At 44.2% G+C, this 21952-nt stretch overlaps 1 protein-coding gene across 1 annotated transcript in view; it reads left to right on the forward strand.

Annotated features, from left to right (window-relative positions):
* Positions 1–1488: 1488 nt before the first annotated feature.
* LOC117045022 overlaps positions 1489–21952 on the forward strand; it is a gene marked incomplete at its 3' end in the record, with an annotated part of 111433 nt that continues 90969 nt past the window's right edge. The window contains 5 exon segments of the mRNA XM_033145811.1: positions 1489–1510; positions 1609–1695; positions 4500–4623; positions 5278–5719; positions 5968–6978. Of these exon segments, the coding sequence (XP_033001702.1) occupies positions 1489–1510; positions 1609–1695; positions 4500–4623; positions 5278–5719; positions 5968–6978 (1686 nt within the window).

Consider the following 21952-nt stretch of genomic DNA (forward strand, 5'->3'; position numbering starts at 1 on the left):
CTCCCTTTCAAAGAACCCGGCCCATGAAACATAAAAAAGAAGATCCTGTAACTGTCCAACTAATCGCAGGTCTGTAGTCCTTTGACAATCCAGTGGCAACAGGAACCAGTCTTTAACACTGTTAAATTCTTCTTGCCTAAAGGCTCCAATTAATGTATCCTGTTCCAGCTCCTCTTTTTCAGCATTGTCACTGTTCCCTTCTTCCTTTCCCTTCTGTTCCAATGTAAAGTCCTCCAAATTGTCCACAGTCTCAATCTCCAATTCTTTATGTGCCAATTGTGCAATGGTGTTGATTCCCACGGCTACTTGCTGCAAAAGTTCCAAAGCTTGCTTTACAAACCGCGAGGACAGTTTTCCCTTTGTCATTTCAAGGTCGAGCTTCAAGTTGCTAGTCACAACAATTTATTTCTTGCTATGTAGATCCTTACTGCATAAGTACACCATTTTTATTTTTAATCATTGCCAAAGTTTATAATATCCACTCCATCTGGACCTCCAGGAAAGAGGAAAATAGATCCAATCCACTTTTAAAACTAAAAACACCCTTACAAAAGTTTATTTGTTTCAATCGCATTGAAAATAGCTTCAGTTACAAAGTCGCACTGTCTCTTAATCTCAGCAGAGAGGGATTGACTTCCGTTTTTAGAATCCCCTCCGAAGCCAAATCAAATCAAGTTACTTACAGTTTTCTCTTCAGATTTGTTCATTTGTCCATTTTTTATTTACTTGGAAGAATTGAAACGCTATAGCCCCTCAGTATCGCAGCTTCGTGCAGGCAGGGAAAGCAGTATGTCCGATTTGCCGGGGCTCCACTCCCTCGCTCTCGGGGGCTCAAAACAGAGCCTTACCGGGGAGGGAGGAGCACCCTTCTGGCACCAGCCGGATGACCATGCCCCCAAAACTCGTTTTGGGGTTCCTTGGGGGTCTTCTGCGCTGTAGAAGACACCCCGTCCCTGCCGCACTCAGGTTTGCTCAGCCGAGCGAAACCTGCGACTGACTCCATTGCTTTTTCTTGACTCCTCCTGTTTTCTCTACAATCATCTGATATTTTCTTCACCACTTCTTCTTGCTTATTTATTTTTATTGTCAGGTTCTGTGATTTCGTCTCCATCTCTTGATCTTTCTTTTGCAGTTCTTCATATTGTTTATTTAGGTCCACTATCGCTTGGGAATTTTGTTCAATCATTTTCAAATTTTGCTCAATTTTATTTTCCATTTTGTCTAATTTCACATTTATGGAATCCATTTTATCACCTAATTCTGCTCTTAGCCCCAAAATCAGCTCCTTTATCTCACTAATTTTCCACTTCCATATTTGATGGGCATCTTTGAGTGGTCGCTGGGGTACTGATATTATGGTTCTTAGACTTCTTATCGTCCTTTTCCATTTTTCTTTACTATCTATTCACTTCTCCAAATATCTATTTTTATAGTCCTTTTATAGTCTTTTTATTCTGCTTTGTTTTATTCCTTTTGAGGAGATGGGTAATGGTTCTTTTCAACGGGAGAGGTTTGTCTATATATTTAAAATCTCATCTTTTGCTTTTCCCCCTTTATTTTTCGTTAGTTTGCCTGTTGACTCTCAGCCTTTTTCCTTTTTTCGCCCAGCTGGAGACCCCCTCACCCACTCCTACTCACTCAGCACAGATCCTCAAGCTGTCGTCTTTACACCTCGTTCTTCCCCCGACACTGCAGGTACATCCAGACTCGGCGTGCTGGGGTGGGTGGTGAGCTCTAAGTTCTAGGTCTCCCGTTTTAGTTCTCTCTCATATATTTATTTCTGTATTGCTTTTTTGTAGTAAAAAGGCTCTCCAGTATTCAGACAAGTTCCTTCATATATAAGTCCTTGTTAACTCCCTTGGCTTATTTCAGTTTAATATCGAAGCTGCAAGGGTTATTGTGGTTCAATATTCGAGACCACAATAATTTATTGTTGATTTATAAGGTTTATACTATTAGCTCCGCTCTGGGTTTGCTTTCTTGTCTCCTGAAAACCCAGCCGCTGAGCTGCGCCTTTGTCTCGAGGCTTTTCTTACAGAGGGTTGGGTTACTCGATTGCGCCGGGGTTTCTCTATCGATCTTTTTTGTGATATTAGTGAGAAACCTGGTCTGAACAAAGACATTGGATTCTTAGCTCATTATACATAACAAAGTATCTTTAGCCATCTCACCCCTTGCCTTTCCCTGCAAGACTTAATTGCAGCCGTTAAGAGTCGTCAACAGGTTTTCCACACCTATCAGCTGATCACCTATTCCCACTACCCTTCTGAGTAATACCCCTCCCCACTCCCTCACTATATTTAAGGATCTGGTGACTTCTGTTTCAGTGTATCTGAAGAAGTGTGCATGCGAACGAAAGCTCATACCAAGAACAAACACAGTTGGTCTCTAAGGTGCTACTGAAAAGAATTTTCTATTTTGTTTCAACTATGGCAGACCAACACGGCTACCCACCAGTAACTTGTGATATTATTGTTCTTCTTACCCCTCTTCACGGCGATGTTCCTTGCCCTCTGAGCTCAGGAATTTTCCTCTGTGAGCTTATGTTCGTTGCCTCCAAAACTTCTTTCCCTCTGTGGATAGACTGCCCGAGTCACAACCCTGGCAGTTTTAGACCTGGCTGCAGGAGCGGCCAAACTGGAAGCCGATCTCTTTTCAGTTTATCGCTCTGCTCTAGAATCTTTCCTGGTATTTATGTCAGGCTGACTGGGCGGTAATTGTTTGGGTCCTCTCTTTCCCCCTTTTTGAAAATAGGGACAACATTTGCCCTCCTCCAGTCTGCTGGGACTTCGCCTGTTCTTCAGGAATTCTCAAAGATTACTGCCAGTGGTTCTGAAATCACCTCTGCCAGTTCTTTTAATACTGTTTGATGTAGCTCATCTGGCCCTGGAGACTTGAATACATTAAACTAGCCAAGTATTCTTGTACTACCTCCTTACTTATTCTGGGCTGTGTTTCCCCTGCATTCCAATCATGAGACTTATCCCACCAGGTTACAGTGATGCCTATTATGTCGTATTTAGTTTGCTGTACCAAGAGCTCAAGTTCATCTTGTTCATTTCCCATGCTCTGTGCATTAGTATACAGACATTGAAGACCATTGAGCATTCCCCCATGGCTCTTATTTAAGGATATTTTCCTCCCACCACTAGGTCTGCATGCTGTTTGCTCCATTTGGTCCTTGACATTTGAATGATCATTGTCAGCACTTGATAGACTCCTACCTTCAGGACCACTGTCTCCCTCCCCCACATAAGTAAGTTTAAAGCCCTCCTGATGAGGTTTTTGAGATTGTTGATGAAAAAGTTCCTCCCCACCCTTGTGAGGTGCAGTCCATCACTTGCCAGAAGTCCATGTTCAAGAAACTGCAGACCGTGATCTAAGAATCCAAACTGTTCCTGCTGGCACCATTTGCGAAGCCAGGTGTTCACTTCCCCTATTTCTCTCTCTCCCTGGGCCACGCCGTTCAACTGGGAGGACAGATGAGATGACAATTTGTGCATTTTATTGCTTCATAATCACTTTTGATCTTCTGGAGGCTATGGCTTGCAGTGTCATTGGTTCCCACATGGACCAAAAGGAAGGGGTATTTGTTAGTGGGTTTTATGATTCCTTGCAGCCGCTCTGTTACACCTTGGATCTTGGCCCCAGGGAGACAGCACACCTCTCGAGACGTCAGGCCCACAGATCACTGCTTCTGTACCCCTCAGTAGGGAATCCCCTATCACCACTACACGCCTCCTCTTAGGCTTGGTTGGGATTCTTCCATGTGCTGTCATTCCAAGGTCACTTGCACATTCCCGGAGGACTGACTGTGCTGCTCGTCTTCATATTCCTCATCAACTGTGATCTTCAAATGGAGTCTGTTCTTCATCTTCCATGTTAAGGGAGAGCACTTCAAATCGATTGTGTAGTTCTAAACACCCAGAGCGATCCCTGGGCTTTCTACTTCTATGAGTCACGTTCCTCCATACATCTGGTCCTGTGTTGGGGAACTGTCCTCTTCCTCAGGGATGTGCTCTGACTCCCCCTTGGTGCAGACAGTGTGCTCTGCTGCATCCATGAAAAGCTCAATTTCATTAATTTTCTGAAGCGTAAATATATGGGCCTGAAGTTGCTGGACCTTGTCTTCTAGTAGGGCAACCAACTTGCAATTGCTGCAGGTGTAGCTGCCTACATCCTTTGGCAAGAAGACAAACATTGCACAGGAACTGCAAGTGACTACAGTTGTCCCCTCACCCTCCATCCTGAAAAGCTTGAAGTCAGGACAAAAAGGAAGCCTAGGTCTCCCCCAATAAACGTTTGAGACCAGTTCCCCTTTATCTAAAAGATGGGTCAAACTGGCTCTGACTAGCTCCGCCCACAGCTAGTCACCTGACAACAGAAGCCCTGCCCCTTCAGGGAGAGCACACAGCCAGAAACAAACACACACACAAGCCTGGATAGTCACACAAATCCAAGAGGCAGAAGCCCCAGAAGCCCTTGTGCTCCCGCCTCAGCCGCTGCCCTCCAGGGGCATACAGGGGAGAAATCCTATCAGTGCATGGAATGTGGAAAGAGTTTCCGTTGGAGCGCCGTTCTCAGTTCCCATCAAAGAAATCATACATGGCTGAAACCCTATCAGTGTGTGGAATGTGGAAAGAGCTTCAGTCAGAGCTCCAAACTCACTTCTCATCAAAGAATCCATACAAAGGTTGGAAAAAGCATTATACAGCTTTAGGAGCCAGGCCAATCTGCACCTTTTTAACAACGAGTAAGAAAACACCTGGAAAGGACCATACCAAATGGACATCCGGTGTGAAGAGGTAACTTTTCCCATTGCTGAACAATGCCACAGATAGAGATGAAATGCTAGAAGTGTTCTCCGGGGCAAGGGGAGCTGCTGGGTAATTGAACTATGGGCTCAAAATATTTTGAATTTTTGAAATTTGTTGAATTGCATTCTTGATTAAATTTTCTTTCCAATGATATATAGTTTTATCTTACTCCAAAAGAAGTGGTGTTATGAACCATGAAACCTCTGAAATACACTTTTTTCCAAAAGTCTTCCACAATTTTGACCACTACTGTATATCAAACAAAGCAAAATTCAACAACTCATCAGAATCTAATAATAAATATGTTGGTTAATGACAAAAAACACAGGTAATGAACACACACCCAACTCCCTTCGGTTCTTCTCCATTTGTTCCTGAGGCTCTAATCCCTTTTTGTCTTCATTGCAGATTGTGATGAATTGGAAATCGAGAACAAAGGTGACCACGACAAAATCCCCAGAGAGGGGAAGCCCCGTAAAAATTTGGAGTGTGGGGAGAGCTGTAGTGAGAGCTCCCATTCCACATCCCATCAACAAAATCACATTGGAAAGAAACCATATGAGTGCTTGGAATGTGGAAAGAGTTTCAGTCGAAGCGACTCCCTCACTTCCCATCAAAGAATTCATACAGGGGAGAAACCCTATCAGTGTGTGGAATGTGGAAAGAGCTTCACTGATAGCTCCTCTCTCACTTCCCATCAAAGAATTCATACAGGGGAGAAACCCTATCAGTACGTGGAATGTGGAAAGAGCTTCAGGAATAGCAGCGATCTCACTTCCCATCAAAGAATTCATACAGGGGAGAAACCCTATCAGTGTGTGGAATGTAGAAAGAACTTCAGTCATAGCTCCTCTCTCACTTCCCATCAAAGAATTCATACAGGGGAGAAACCCTATCGGTGTGTGGAATGTGGAAAGAGCTAAAGTCATAGCTCCTCTCTCTCTTCCCATCAAAGAATTCATAAGGGGAGAAACCTTTTCAGTGTGTGGAATGTGGAAAGAGCTTCAGGAAGAGCAGCGATCTCACTTCCCATCAAAGAATTCATACAGGGGAGAAACCCTAGCAGTGTGTGGAATGTGGAAAGAGCTTCACTGATAGCTCCTCTCTCACTTCCAATCAAAGAATTCATACAGGGCTGAAACCCTATCAGTGTGTGGAATGTGGAAAGAGCTTCAGTCAGAGGGGCAATCTCACTTCCCATCAAAAAATCCATACAGGGGAGAAACCATATCAGTGCGTGGAATGTGGAAAGAGCTTCAGTCAGAGCTCCGATCTCACTTCCCATCAAAGAATCCATACAGGGGAGAAACCCTATCAATGTGTGGAATGTGGAAAGAGCTTCAGTCAGAGGGGCAATCTCACTAAGCATAAGAAAATTCATACAGGGGAGAAACCATATCAGTGCATGGAATGTGGAAAGAGCTTCAGTCGGAGCTCCCATCTCACATCCCATCAGAAAATTCATACAGGGGAGAAACCCTATCAGTGTGTGGAATGTGGAAAGAGCTTCAGTACGCACTCCACTCTCACTTCCCATCAAAGAATCCATACAGGGGGAAAACCCTATCAATGCGTGGAATGTGGAAAGAGCTTCAGAAAGAGCTCCAATCTCACTTCCCATCAAAGAATCCATACAGGGGAGAAACCCTATCAGTGCGTGGAATGTGGAAAGAGCTTCAGTCAGACGGGAAATCTCACTTCCCATCAAAAAATCCATACAGGGTAGAAACCCTATCAGTGCGTGGAATGTGGAAAGAGCTTCAGTTTGAGATCTTCTCTCACTTCCCATCAGAAAATTCATACAGGGGAGAAACCATATCAGTGTGTGGAATGTGGAAAGAGTTTCAGTCAGAGGGGCAATCTCACTTCCCATCAAAGAATCTATACAGGGGAGAAACCCTATCAGTGCGTGGAATGTGTTAAGAGCTTCAGAAAGAGCTCCAATCTCACTTCCCATTAAAGAATCCATACAGGGGAGAAACCCTATCAGTGTGTGGAATGTGGAAAGAGCTTCAGTCAAAGGGGCAATCTCACTTCCCATCAAAAAATCTGTACAGGGGAGAAACCGTATCAGTGCGTGGAATGTGGAAAGAGCTTCAGAAAGAGCTCCAATCTCACTTCCCATCAAAGAATCCATACAGGGGAGAAACCATATCAGTGCGTGGAATGTGGAAAGAGCTTCAGTCGGAGCTCCCATCTCACATCCCATCAGAAAATTCATACGGGATAAACCCTATCAGTGCGTAGAATGTGGAAAGAGCTTCAGTCATAGCTCCAAACTCACTTCCCATAAAATAATCCATTGTATAAACCATTATACAGCTTTAGGAGCCATGCAAATCAGCCCCTTTTTTACCAGGCGTTTGTCTGATTGACATTTAATGCCCTTTTAAAATGTGTTTTTATGTGTTTTTATGTTGTGTTTTTATGTTGTAACCATCCTGAGACCTGTAGATGTAGGGAATAGACTCTAACTCTTAAGGGCCCAGGGGGTCCCTTGCCCCCATAAAATATTTGATGAAGCCACCGCCCAGTTTTTTGTGTGTGTTTTTCAAACACAATCTTTTATTCTTCTGCAGCTTGCCATACAATGTCTCTTTCAATTTGCTCTCTGAAAAAACAAACACACAAAGCTCACTAGGAAAACAAAATACAAGAAAATACAAATGTGGACAGGTCCCTTCTTTGCGGGCCTAACACATAAGTTGCTTTAAAGCAGGGTTTCCCAGACTTGGGTCCCCAGAAGCTCCTGGACTACAGTTCCCATTATCCTTCCTCATTGGTCCTGAGCCACCCCAGAGCCAGCTGCCTCAGCATGGATTTTGAAGTCGGCCAGTACTAGCAGTCGGGGAGTCCTCAACTCCGCCAGCGTGACCAGCTCTGTCCGCTCAGGCAGGGAGACCATGGAGGGCAAAGGAAACAAGAAGCAGCCCTGCTAGGAGACCCCCCCTCAGCAAGACCCCAACCCCAGAGTCTGTTCAGCCCTCTCCGCTTCTTGTAGCTGGAGTCCGTCTGGGCGCTGCCCTCCCAAGCCAGGTGGGAAAGGCCTGCCAGGCAGGGACTCCCAGCAAGAAAACCTGGGAGGTGAGTCTTGGGCAAAGAAGGGACAAGGGAGTTCCCTGTCTCCAAGGTGTGGGGCTTACCTTCTTTCAGATTCAGCTGTAATCAGGCCAGGTCTGGCTGAACTACTGTCATCTGCAGAGGAAAGAAAAATCCGGGTCAGATGATGCTATGAAACCCACCTTGGATGGGTGCAAGAGAGCACAGAAGCAGCCCCAAGGCAGGAAGGAAGAGCCTCCCTCTGCTTTGGGCCCAATCCCTTGTCCCAGAGGGCCTCCCTGAACCCTGGAGCCTCCTGGGCAGAGGTGGAAGGGCAGCATCAGGAAAGGGGGCAGGAAAAGCCTCTGGCCTCATCCTGGCCCCCAATATTCCAAGAAATGAATGCATGAAGGCAAACTACTTACTGTGAACTGGGGAAAGCTTTGGGCAAAGGGCAGCAGTGCAGAGATGCTGCTGGCTGCCAGGTTTTTGGTCTCCCCACTTTCTTCAACGGTGTAGCTTTGGAGATCCTGCAGGTGAGAAGAGTGTCTGTGCTGATGCTCCTCAGGTGAACAAAGAAGGCCCTCAAACATGCAGAGCAGAGGAGAGACGTCAGCTCCTTCCGGGGGGCATTCGGAGGATGGCTCCGACCCCAAAGGCCAGGCTTGATTTCTACGGGATCGGCAACCCCATACCTTAAGCTGGCACAAGGCCTTCCCCCAAAGCCCCCCACCTCACCATGGGGGTCTCTCACACCACTGGTCACTCACCTGAAGGATGTGGATGCCTCTCAGGGTAGCTGTGTATCACCTGGAGCAAGACATCTTGCTCCGGCTCCAGCGGCTGAGATGGCAAAATCAGGCTGTCAGTTCCTTGTGGGGGGAGGGCTCCTCTGCATCCGAGAGTACAGAGTGGGGGGGGGGAAGAGCCCGGGCGGGGGGCAGCTCTGAGCGATCCTCTCTCTGCTCTTGTTTTCTCCAATACTCACTATTGCTGGAGGGAAGAAAACCCAAGAAGAGGAAAACATGGGGACAGGTGAGTTCCTCTCAGAGCACCTGGCCAGGTTCTTCCTAGATTCTTCTCCTGGATTACTCAGCTTCTACTCAAAGTCCTATTACAGGGGTGGGACGCCCCAAACACTGGAGCAGATGGAGCCTGCTTGGAGCACTTCAGGGTTCGGAGCCCCCTGAGCTGAGCTGCCTGGCAGTTCGGAATCACCTCCAGCAGGTACAGCTGATCTTCCTCTAGCAGCTGAAAGGCAAAAGTCAGGTGTCAGTTCCTCGCAAAAGAGGGGAAGGCTTCTCCACATCCGGGAGTGCAGAGTGGGGAGCAAGGAGGGCAGGTCTGAATCCCTGCTCTGGTTCTCTCCAATACTCACCCCTGGGGGAGGGATGTGCAACTGCAGCACATCTGCAAAGAGAAGGACATGGGGACAGGTGAGTCTGTCCCTGAGCACCTGGCAAGGCTATTCCAAGAGTTTTCTCCTGGATTCCGAGTCGTACTAGATGGGCAGGATGCCCCCGGCCTTAGGGGCTAATCCTGGCCTCCTTCAACCAGAATGTGGCTCCCCAGGATAATGCAATGGCCAACATCCGGTTCCACTGCACACTTTTAAAATTTAAATCTCAAAACAGATCGCAACTTTCAGAGCATTTGAATCACATGAGTGGAAAGACCACTGCCATTCACAGAAATAGGACTATACTTCCTTCCTTCTCCCACCTCTAAAGTGAACGTCAACGGAACAAAACCGCATCGACCCAAGTCTGCCTTCCTCCGCCAACCTCAACTTTGCTCTTCACATGATCAATTTTGATTATTATTATTATTATTATTATTATTATTTATTTATTTATTTATACCCTGCACATGTGGCTGGGTTTCCCCAGTCACTCTGGGCGGCTTCCAACAAAATATTAAAATACAATACTTCATCAAATATTAAAAGCTTCCCTAAACATAATAACAACAACCATCCATTTTCAGTGCATTGAATTAGCAATTAAGCACTTCTGGAAAGGGAAATGGCACACTTTTGTATATTAGCATAAATGCAGGCATAAGAAAGTATTACTCATTTATGATGAGAAGAGGATTTATTTATTTAGAACCTCGCTTGGTTCCTCCTTGGGAGCCAGTGCGATTGTTTCAGCAGTGCTCGAACTCAGGACCCGCTGCCTTGAGGGACATCTAAGAGCAGTTTGACAGGGGAAAGGTCTCCTTTGGGAGGGGGTAGACTCTCCTTCCTTGGAGGTTTGTAAGCAGAGATGCTTTAGCTGAGATTCCTGCATTGCTGGGGGTTGGACTAGATGACCTTGGGCTCCCCTCCTCTCTCTCCACTCCTGAATTCCTTGCTTCCTGCAAAGCCCTTTTCCCTGCAAGCTGTTCCTCTGGTTTCCAGACAAGGAAGGGAGATGCTCAGAGTCCAACCAAGAGCCTCACTCGCAATAGGATATCTGGGCATTGGCGTAGCCCCCTAAATCCATTAATAATAATAATAATAATAATAAACTGAGGTTCTGCCAAGCGAGAGAGGGCTGAGCTGGGTGGACTCGGCTTTGCATCGTCATCAAAATTTAATTCGCCCATCAGTCAGAAAACAAGGATTTATCCATACAAAAATTAAAACGACTTTTAAGCATCTAAAGGAACATGACACTTAAGCCAGCAATAAGAAGTAGGTTATACATTTAGACCCATGTCAGTGCTGTCAATTTTAACCTTACGGTGCTTAAGGGGCAAAAATAAAAAATAAAAAAGGAATTTGGCCACCAAGGATGCTGTTGGTCCAATAAAGTTATTCAGCAAAAACAAAACCTGTTTTTCTCTGTCTACAGGACTAGGTTGGGATAGCAGTGGAACTATAATTTTTTTGTCTAAGGTGTACATAAAATGGGCAGATCAGAAGAATATGCTCAGTTGACTCAACCACTCCCAAGGCACAGGGACAAAATCTCTGGGCATATGGGACTCCCCTGTACCTTCCCATCCAAACCGCCGATTCCAGCACATTAAACCTGGCAGCTGTGAAAAGCCTACGGTAGGTACTCCACGTAGTGGATTTCCTCCAGATGAGGGGCTGGTGAAATCTGAAATATCTGGTCCCCCCCAAACATCCCAGGTTTCACAAGAGCAGTGTCCTCTTGTCTTGCAATGTCCCTCAATCTTTGAGAGATCACAGCTCTAGCTTGACTGAATGTCATGGATCCCAGGTAAAGATGTGACAATCCGCAAGCCTGCACTTCCATTTATAATCTCCTTTCCCCACGATGATGGGAAATCATCCCTCTGTATCAAGGGTTAAAGAGAACCGAGCTGCCTTCCTAGAGAGGACAGGAAGCAACAGGGGGCGGGACAGGTCCTCCAGAGCTCAGGCCCCTCCCTCTCCTGCAAGGGCTGCCTGGCTGTCCCCTCCTGGGATCTGGTGAGTGGGGAGGCGGTGGGGGTCCCAGGGCTGCAGCAGGGGAGGGGGCCAGCCTGGGGGGGGGACTGGTCTGCTCATGCAGGGGGAGGAGAGAGAGGGGCCTGCCAGGGAGGGGCCAGGTCTGCAACGCTCTCCTTCCGGGAGATCACAGGATCCCAAATGGCTCCCACGAAATCTCGCTTCTTTAAACAAAGTACTTTTAACTCCGTGTGAGGTCGCTCAGCATCATTGCACAACAGAGGAAACATGGGCAAATGGTTCTCCAAAGCTGGACGAGGAAGGAAGGAAAGGGGGGAGACGAGAAAGGCCAGGAATAAAGAGAGGGATCCCATCCCATAGTCTGGCTGCTGCATTACAAACCAGTTTCCCAGTGTCTCCAAGGGCAGCTCCACACGGAGGCCACTGCAGCAATCCCCTCGCACCCAGAGCAGGGCATCCCAGGACCACATCCTCTCTCTCCCAAAGGGATTGTTGCTGGAAAACCAGCCGGAAATGGGCGCTGCTACTCACTGAGCCTCCAGGGACCTTGGCATCAATGGCTGTGTGTGTGTGTGTGTGTGTGTGTGTGTGTGTGTGTGTTAAGCTATCTGACAGAATATTAATGCTAAAATACCTGCCTAAATCTCAGGGGAAGTGTCTTTGGCCTCACCCACTTGGCCCTCATGGGGTTGGCCAGATACATACCTGGCCCTCAGAGCAAAGAAAAAGAGATCCCACCCAAGGAGCAGCAGAGAGTCCAAGTGCAAGAAAAGGAGACAGAAGCAGGGGAGTGGGGGGTTGGGGTGGGGAGCAACTCCCGAGGACCCCCGGGTGAGGACTCCACTAGAGCCAAGCGTCCATTTTTTGCAAGATACAACTGATTCCCTTGTCAGTCAGTTCTGACTTCATGCATTGACTGGAAGGCAGCAGCAACCAGGTTGATTAATCTCACAGAAATCCCTTCAGTTGCCTCCACATTTTGCATTGCTAGAAGGCTAGAGACTTATTTCTTCTCCTCTTTCTCCTCCTCTTTTTTTCAAAAAGATAGCTCAAGGTCTGGAATGCGGTACAGTCCAGCTCTGGTTCCCTCCAAGACTCATCCATGCTTGCTCAGGGAACCATTCCCTCCCCGCATCCTCCAAATTCTGTAACAGAACAATGTATTTGCTTTGTAGGATTTGCTAGAGCTTCTCATTAAGACGGACAGAAATTGGCAGAAGACCAAAGGGTTCCTTCCGATCTCTCAGAGGCTTCCTGAGACCACAGATGGATGAGCAAGACTCAGCTGGCCCTGAAGCAGGAAGAGGACATGCCATCCAAACTGGGAGCAGTGGGGGATTCTGGGAAAACCCAGTGCAGAAGATCCTGGGTGAGGAGGACACCCTCTGCTCAGAGGTGCAGAGCCGGCAGTTGAGGCAGTTCTGCTGCCAGGAGGCCAAAGGACCCCGAGAGGTTTGCAGCCGACTCTACCACTTTTGCCACCAGTGGCTGAAACTGGAAAGGCACACGAAAGCTGAGATGCTGGACCTGGTGATCTTGGAGCAGTTCCTGGCTGTCCTTCCCCCAGAGATGGAGAGCTGGGTGAGGGAATGCGGAGCGGAGACCAGTTCCCAGGCAGTGGCCCTGGCCGAAGGTTTCCTCCTGAGTCAGGCAGAGGAGAGAAAGCAGGTGAGAGAGACTTTCCTCTGGATACCTCCGTTGGACACCAGAGAGAGGCCACTGGGTAAGGAGAGAGGTAGGTTTTCTCCGTTTGGTCTCATTCTGTTGGTTTTCCAACTCCTCTGAGGGTTCTTTTCATCTTGTTTTGGGGGGAGACAGTTGGGAACAAGGGTCCAGGGGAGGGGAGATGTATTTCTAAACCAGTGTTTTTCAACCTTTTTTGGGCAAGGGCACACTTGTTTTATGAAAAAAATCACGAGGCACACCACCATTAGAAAATGTTAAAAAATTTAACTCTGTTCCTATATTGACTATATATAAAGTCATTCTCTTGAATAGGAATCAAATAAACACAATTTTTCCCACGGCACACCAGGCAACATCTAAACAACTGACATATGAAACAGGCACAAAAGTCCAAATGCTCTCAGCAGGTAAGGCTTTCTCAAAGGCCCATCTGTAGTTAGAGATGCCCTGTATCACCTGTGAGAGAAGCAGGCACTCCTGGCATCCTGTTTACCTTTTTTCTCTTGCAGGTGACAGAATGATGCTGGCAAGACCTCCTGATCCGTCTTTTCATGGGGGCAGAAGGGAAGCAGTGGCTGTGGAACCTGATCAGGTCAGGGGAAGCTGCCTTGTGGGGACAGAGGCCGAGGGATGGAGCAATTTCATGGACTGGTTGGGCACAGAGGAATGGTGGGAGGAAGCAGCCGGAGAACCAGAAAAGGAAGATGGCTCAGAGCCCAAGAAGTGGAGGTAGAAGAATGATGGGCGGTCAGAGGGGGAAGAAGGAGAAGCCCGGGAAGAGGAGGTGTCAGAAGGTTGAAACAGGGTTTAGTGAGCTGAGAGACTCTGTGACAGAATGCAGTCCAGAATAAGAGGCAGAAGAGGAAGGAGGCGAGTGGGAGGAGGGAGGTTGAGAGGCAGAGGTGAGTCAGGATAAGGAGGAGCCACCGGTGGTTCCCTCTCCTTTTGCCAGAAGCCACCCTCCCTGCTTGTCTCTCAGAGCCAGGAGACCTCCTGCATTGCAGGAATCTCTGCTAGATCATCCAAGACAGATGGCCATCCAAAATAGGCTTATTTTTCAACACTCAGGAATGATGTAAGAAGATCATGGCCAACATATAAAGAACTAGTAGTAGAAATGAAAGAAAGACCAAAATTAAAAGAATTTGAAGAATTACAAAAGGATGGAATGAGCTGGTTGGAATATTTTCAACTAAAAGCAACTTTTGAAAAAGACTTAAAAATAGAGGGTTTGAAAATAAATCAGGGAAATTAGAAGAATTTTTACAGAGTAAACAAAAAGTACTTACAAAAATGTATAAAATATTAAATAATAAACAACCAGATCAGGAAATCAAAGGGAAAAATATACTAAATTGGGAAAAAGATTTTGGTTATGAAATTGAGTATAATAAATGGAAGAAGTTTTGGACAAGGGATATTAACTTCACAGCATCATACCAATTAAAAGAAAACTTTATGAAAATACACCATGGATGGTATATGTCACCGGACAGGATAGCAAAAATAAATAAATCTGAAAATGATAAATGCTGGAGGTGTAAAGAGATGATAGGAGTAGAATAATTTAAAGTTGAATTACAGTAACATTAAAAAATGCATGGTGTCAAAGGAAAGAATGGCAGAAAAATTCAGTTGGAAATAGGTAGTGTTACGCAGCGGTGGAAGTCAACCAATTGTAATGTAATTTTTCCTTTAAAAAAAGTATCTTTTTTTTTCTTTTTCCTTTTTCTTCCACTCCGTTATTTGCTTTTCTTCTTCTTCTTTTCTCTCTCTTCTTTTCCCTTTAGTGGCTATTTCGTTTGTTTTTTATGTAAGTATGTACTCTTATGTAAATTTACAAACTTATGTATACATTTTATGTAATAGAACTTATTAAATTAATAAAATTTTAAAAATTAAAAAAACAAAAACACAAAAACACAATAGGCTTATTTTATTTCTAGATTGATCAGTGAATGCTAAAATGGGTTTCTAAGCAGTGGACAAATGAGAACAAATATTGGCCTGGATAACTAGCCCCATCCGCTGCAAAATGGGGCCTGCCCCCCATTCCTCCCCCTCTCCAATTTATTGGTATTTCCACACAAAACAACAAATAAAAAGCATACATTCTACATAAAAAACAAACACACCACAAAATACAAATAACAATCAAATAAAACTAGTACATACCTATCACCCCACAGGAACTTATCAACTTATTCATAACCATAATATCTAATATAAAAATCACAATCTTAACTTCTTATATACGATTTTAACCTAACATTGTATAGCTATCGTCTATTATGTTCACTGATTTCACTTCAAATGTCCAACTTTTCACGTTGTTTCAAATATTTTTTAAATTTCTTCCACTCTTTGTGCACCTTCTCCTCCCTCTGGTCTCGGAGTTTCGCGGTCAGTTCTGCGAGTTCCATATAATCAATTAACTTCATCTGCCATTCTTCTACTGTTGGGAGCTCTTCACCTTTCCAGTTTTTAGCAATCAAAATTCTAGCAGCTGTTGTGGCATACATAAAAAACACTCTGTCTTTTCTGGGTATCTCATGGTTGGTTATGCCCAACAGGAAGGCCTCTGGTTTCTTAGTAAAAGTGTTTTTCAACACTTTTTAAGTTCGTTGTAATTTTTCTCCCAGAAGTCCTTAACCTTTGGGCACGTCCACCACATGTGATAGAAGGTACCTTTACTTTTTTACATTTCCAACATTCATTACTCACTCCATGATACATCTTAGCTAATTTAACTGGCGTTAAATACCATCTATATACCATTTTCATAATATTCTCTCTTAAAACATTGCATGCAGTGAATTTGATACCTTCCCTCCACAGCTTCTCCCAATCCTCTAACATAATATTATGTCCCACATCTTTTGCCCAGTCAATCATTACAGATTTGACCATTTCATCTTTTGTATGCCACTCTAGCAACAAATTGTACATTCTGGAAAGGTTTTTAGAGTTCGGTTCAATTAGTTCTGTTTCCAACTTAGATTTCTCTAATTGAAAGCCATATTTCCTGTCCAACTTAAAAACTTCATTTATTTGGTAGTACTGCAACCAGTCAGCAACCTCCTCTTTCAATTGTTCATAACTCTTCAACTTAAAATTCTGGCCTTCTTGTTGCAGTATATCAGCATATTTCGGCCATTTTGCAGGCATGTTAGGCCTCTTATAGGCCTTAGCCTCCACTGGAGATATCCATCTAGGGGTCTTTCTCTCCAGTAAGTCTTTGTTTCGAATCCAAACCTGATACAAGGCATTTCTAATCACATGATTTTTGAAAGCTTTGTGGGCCTTAACCTTATCGTACCAAAGATAAGCGTGCCAACCAAAAACATTATCATGTCCCTCCAAGTCCAACACATCCGTGTTTTCTAACTTAAACCAGTCCTTCAAAATAAATCCTTAGGTCTGGCAGGGAGAATCCACCTCTTTCCTTAGAGTCTGTCAAGATCTTGTATTTTATTCTAGGCTTCTTCCCCTGCCAGATAAATTTAGACAAGTCCTTTTGCCATCTTCTAAAACAATCGAGCTTATCTATAATCGGTAACACTTGGAATAGAAACAGCATCTTTGGTAATACATTCATCTTTATAGCCGCTATTCTGCCCATCAAGGATAACTTTAACCTAGTCCAAGTCTCTAGGTCTCTTTTTATCTCATTCCATAATTTTTCATAATTGTCCTTGAACAGGTTTAGATTCTTCGGAGTCAGATACACCCCTAGATATTTCACCTTTTTAACAAAGTTCAATCCAGTATGGTCTTGCAATTTCTGTATCTGCAATGGCGTCATATTTTTTGTCAGTACTTTAGTTTTGGCTTTATTCAGCTTAAATCCTGCTACTTGTCAAAACATATCAATCGTCTCTAGTGCTTTGGGAACACTGCTTTCTGGTTCTTGTAGGGATAACACCAAATCATCGGCAAAGGCTCTCAATTTGTATTCTTTCTCTCCCACCCTTATTCCTTTTATCTGTTTATCGGTCCTAATCATATTCAAAAGGACCTCCAGGACCGTAATAAAAAGTAAAGGGGAGATAGGGCACCCTTGTCTCGTTCCTTTTTCAATTCTAATTTCTTCTGATATCACACTGTTTATTATAATTTTTGCTTTTTGTTCTTTATAAATGCCATTAATGCCATTTAGAAATCTTTGGCCGACCCCCATCTTTTCTAATTTTTTCTTCATAAAAGTCCAAGAAATATTGTCAAAGGCCTTCTCTGCATCAATAAACAACAGTGTTGCATCTGTATTTATCTTCTTTTCCAACCTTTCCAATATATCCACAATAGTCCTTGTGTTACTGTTTATATGTGTTCCAGGTAAAAAACCTGCTTGATCTTTGTGGATATAATCCTTCAACACTCTTTTTAGTCTCGTGGCCATGACATTTGCAAAAATTTTATAATCCACATTCAAAAGCGAAATTGGTTGGTAATTCTTCATAGATGTTTTATCGGAATCTGGTTTCAAAATCAATGTGATATATGCTTCTTTCCATGAGTCTGGTGCCCTACCTCCCTCCAACAGTCCATTACACACATCCTTCAACGGCTGAATTAACCAATCTTTCAAGGACTTATAATACTTTGCAGTCAGTCCTGGGGCCTTTCCTATCTGCATGTTGTTAATTGCATCTTCCATCTCTTGAGTTGAAATTGGGTGGTTGAGTATTGTTGCTTTCTCTTCTGGGACTTTGTGCAATCCATTTTTCTCCAAGAATTGTTCAATATCTTTCTCCTCTACTTTCTCTTCCTTGTACAATTGTTTGTAGAATTTTTGAAAACACTTTCTAATCTCCTCTGGATTCTCCACATTCTTATCTTTAACCTTTAAATTGGTGATGGTATTCAATTTCTGTCTCTTCTTTAACTGCCAAGCCAACATTCTCCCACATTTATTAGCCGAATCAAAAGTTCTCTGCTTCATCAACTTGATTTTCCATTCTATTTCTTGATTTAAAATTTTTGCATATTGGGACTGTAAGATCTTTATTTCTTTCTGGATATGTTGGTTTTTCAGATGCCCTCTTAATTTCTTCTCTTTTTCTTTTATTTGATCCAACAGTCTTTCCTTTTCTAAATTTTGTTGCTTCCTCTTTTTAGCTTTTTCCCTTATGAGGAACCCTCTCATCACCGCCTTACTTGCGTCCCAAACAATTCTTTTCTCCACTTCTGTATTCAAATTTATCTGAAAGTACTTGTCACGGCAACCCTTGCCTTTTTGCTGTTGCTGTGAGTAAAAGCCGGCTCCAGTTTCAAGCTTCAAAAGCATTTATTTAGTCCTTGGTAATTACAGTGCAATAAATCATGGCTACTCCCTCTACGGCAAATATCCTAACTGCTCTCTTCTTCGCGCGCTTTCCAGCATAAGAATTTCCTGGTCGCTCTGAAATGACGTGTGAATTTCTTCTTCCCCCTCTGGCTCCCCTCCCCCTGTCTATTACTGACGTAAGTACTTTCTCTTTCTTCCGGTGATGTCTGCAAGTGAGGGCTGTCTGATGAGGACGTATCTGTTGAGATTAATTGTGCCGGTTCTCTATATCCAGCCTCCTCCCCCTGACTGTCTGCTTTCCAGCTTTCTCTCCCTGTTCCTTCTCCCACGCTCCCTTCCCGAGCCATGCTTGGCTCCGTGACAGTACTCTCTCATCTTCTTTGCAGCTTCTTCGATGAGCTTGGCATCTCTCAACAATGCATCATCCATTCTCCATCTAAAAGAATCCTTGGAGAGAATTTTTAAATCCAATTGTACAGCATTATGATCTGAACAGGTCTTGGGGCAGATTACCGCCTTCTGTATTTTTGGTGCCAATCCTCTAGAAATCCAGATGTAATCGAGCCTCGACCATGACTACTGTGGTTCTGAGAAATAAGTTGCCTCAGTTTCTGTTGGGTTCTTTAATCTCCATGTATCAATTAAGTCCAAATTATCTACCATCTGAAAGAAGGTTTTGGGCAGTTTCCCATCATTTGTAATTTTTGTCCTTTGTGATCTGTCCATCAAAGTGGAAACTGCCCCATTGAAATCTCTAAGGCAAATCAAATTATAGTCCAAATAGTCCATCAGCAAATCATGGATCTTTTTAAAGATGACTGACTTTCCTTCATTTGGTGCATAAAGTCCCAATATTAGGTATTTGTTGCCTTGTACCGGTACTTTAATCTCGATTGCAATGTATCTCCCTTCTTCATCTTTAAACAGCTGTCTTGGATTATGTTTCGATTTTGCATAAATTACAACTCCTCTCTTCTTGACCTTGTCAGAAGATATAAATTCTTGGCCTAACTTTTTATTCTGTAAAATCCTTCTATGGTGCCGGATAACATGGGTCTCTTGTAAACAAATTATATCCAAATTCTTCTTCTCAAGTGCATGGTATACTCTGTGTCTCTTCGGTCTCTGGTTCAGACCGTGGACATTCCACGTTAAAACCTTCAGCGCCATCTTATAGTTTATTCCCTCCTGTCGCTCCTTCTTCTGCTGCTGCTTCCTCTCCTTCTCCTGGGACTACTCTTTCTGGTCCAGGTGGGTACAACTGAAAAAGTCTTGCTGGATCCAATGAAGAACCTGCAAAATCCGCTATGTGCTTATCCAAAAACTTCTTATCTTCAGGGGATCTGATTCTTCCTCTTCTCTCTTTATACTTAAAAGTTAGGCCTTCAGGGAATTCCCAGCTGAAAGGGATCTTCCTTGCTCTCAAATCCGTCGATAAATCATTGTAGTCAAATCTCCGGTTCAAAAAATAACGTGGGATGTCCTTAAAAATGATTACTGGTTTCTGCTGGACCACCAGGTTTTTCTTGTAATGAAAATCAAGTATCTGGTCTCTCTGGAATCTATTCTGGAACACAATCATACAGTCATTAACTGTTTTAGGGCTCTTCTTGCCTTTCGTTCCAAATCTATAGGCCTTTAAAATGAATGTTTGCAAATCGTTTTCTTCTAGCTCCCAGAAAGCAGAGAATTCCTTAATTATAAAGTCCTTCAAACTTTCTTGCTCCAACTCGGGCAAACCTCTCAGCCTCAGGTTATTCTCTCTCTCTTTGAGTTGCAGAAAAGCCAGAGGTTCTGGTACGTCTCTTTGTTGAACTTCAATCCTCTGAATCTTTTCAGGATCCACACTCTCAATTTAACTTTCAGCAGTCTTAATTTTTTCCTTAAATTCCTCTGACTCTTTTTTTAAGTACTTCCACCTCTGTTCCAATCTTTCCAATCGCAGCCCTGTTCTCCTTTACCGTCTTCTCAACAGAACGAATTGCAGTGTCCAATTTATTAGAGGATTCTTTAATATCACTTTGAAGTTTCTCTTTAGTTTCTTTAATGTCACTTTGGAGCCTCTCTGCAACTGCCTGCAGATTAGCATTGACTTTCTCCATAGCTGAAAGCATTTGCTCCTCGTAAGTTTTTGTCAGTGAAGCTTTTCTCTTTTTTTCCTCTTCTTCTTTTCTTACTTTTGCCCTTGTGGATGGTGTTTCCTGAACTTGCATTATCAAAACACTCTATTTCTGGTAGCTCAAGGTCACTTCAGCCACACTAGATCACTGTGAGCCAGACTCAAAACAATCCTATAACAGTCTCCAGTTGGAAACAGCAGTCGGAAGCAGACTAATACAATGTATCCACTGCCCGCTAACTGACCCGGACTCCTTACTCCAGAGGGTGTAGCAGTGTCTTCTTCAGAAATTATAAATCCAAAGGAAGAAATCGAACAACCATAATGTTTTCCCCAACTGGGGTCTTTAAAATCTCCAAAAAGTTCGTGAAATCAGTATTAAATTCCACTTTAAACTGCGCGGCTCAGCTCCATTGACATTACTTTGATCTCACCGCTGTCAGAGAGAAACGAACTTCCTCATTTTAAGTTCCTCTCCGAAAGCCAAATTCAGTAACTTTAGAGTCAAATTAAGCTCCGTACTTACAGAGTTCTTGCTTTGAGTCCAAATTGAGAAAGAATGGGGCACTAAAAATCCGGCAGATCCCGCTGCTTTGTATCCTCGGTTAGCAATGGCTTCTTCAGCGCCGTGTGGGAGCCTCGCTCACCCGATCCTCCCTTTTACAAGGGTCGATCAGGAGCGGGGACGACACGTCTGGCGCCCGCAAGAAACCCGGGTCCACAGAACGCTCCTCCCGTGGCTTTAAGGGGTCCGTAGCGTGGTTACGGTCACCCCAAATCCCCGAGGATACCGGAGCTAACTCAGCTCCCGGCTGCTCGGAATGGCGCCCACACCGGAGGTCCCCCTTGAATTTGACTCTAGGGCATTGGGAGGGAAGTTCCCAGAACAGCTCAATGTGCAGCAAAGCAATCCTATTGAAACAACACCGTCATTTACAGGAAGGGAACAAGAGAGCATTGTGTAGCACATCATATTGATGCTGTCTCAGAGGAGGACATTTCCCTTTTTCTTTTAGGGTCCAGTGTGCTTTGAAGATGTTGCTGTTTGTTTCACAGACGAGGAATGGCCGTTGCTGGATCCTGACCAGAGAGCTCTGCATAAGGACGTCATGGAGGAGACTTGTGGGATCGTGGCCTCTCTTGGTAAGGCTCCCTGAGGGATCGTCCTATCTGCCTTGAAATTCAAAAAATACCTCTATGGGACCAACCTCATATATTTTCACAGAGCTCAACAGCGCCCCCTACAACACCTGGGAACCTAACACCCCCACAATAAACAGTAAATTACAAGGTGGTTTTTTTTTAACAATCTTCCTCCAGTTATTCCTTTCTCTACCATGATTGGGCTGCTCTGAACTGCCCAGGCCATCTTAAATGTCAGCTTCAGAATTGTTAGGAAAGATAAGTAGCTTCAGGTTTTCTGTTTTTGTTTTTGCTCCTGTCAGTCTTGGGTTGACCAAAGAGACGACTGACCTTGGAGATAGAGGGGATGCCATGACTGGGCCAAACAAAATCCATCCCAGAGAAGAGCCAGGCTTATTGAATATCAGGTAGTAGTAGCAGTGATGATGAAGAGGATGAGGATGATAATACTTAAATCA

This window comes from Lacerta agilis, chromosome 4 (assembly GCF_009819535.1).
Source record: "Lacerta agilis isolate rLacAgi1 chromosome 4, rLacAgi1.pri, whole genome shotgun sequence".
In the NCBI taxonomy this organism is placed as follows: Eukaryota; Metazoa; Chordata; class Lepidosauria; order Squamata; family Lacertidae; genus Lacerta; species Lacerta agilis.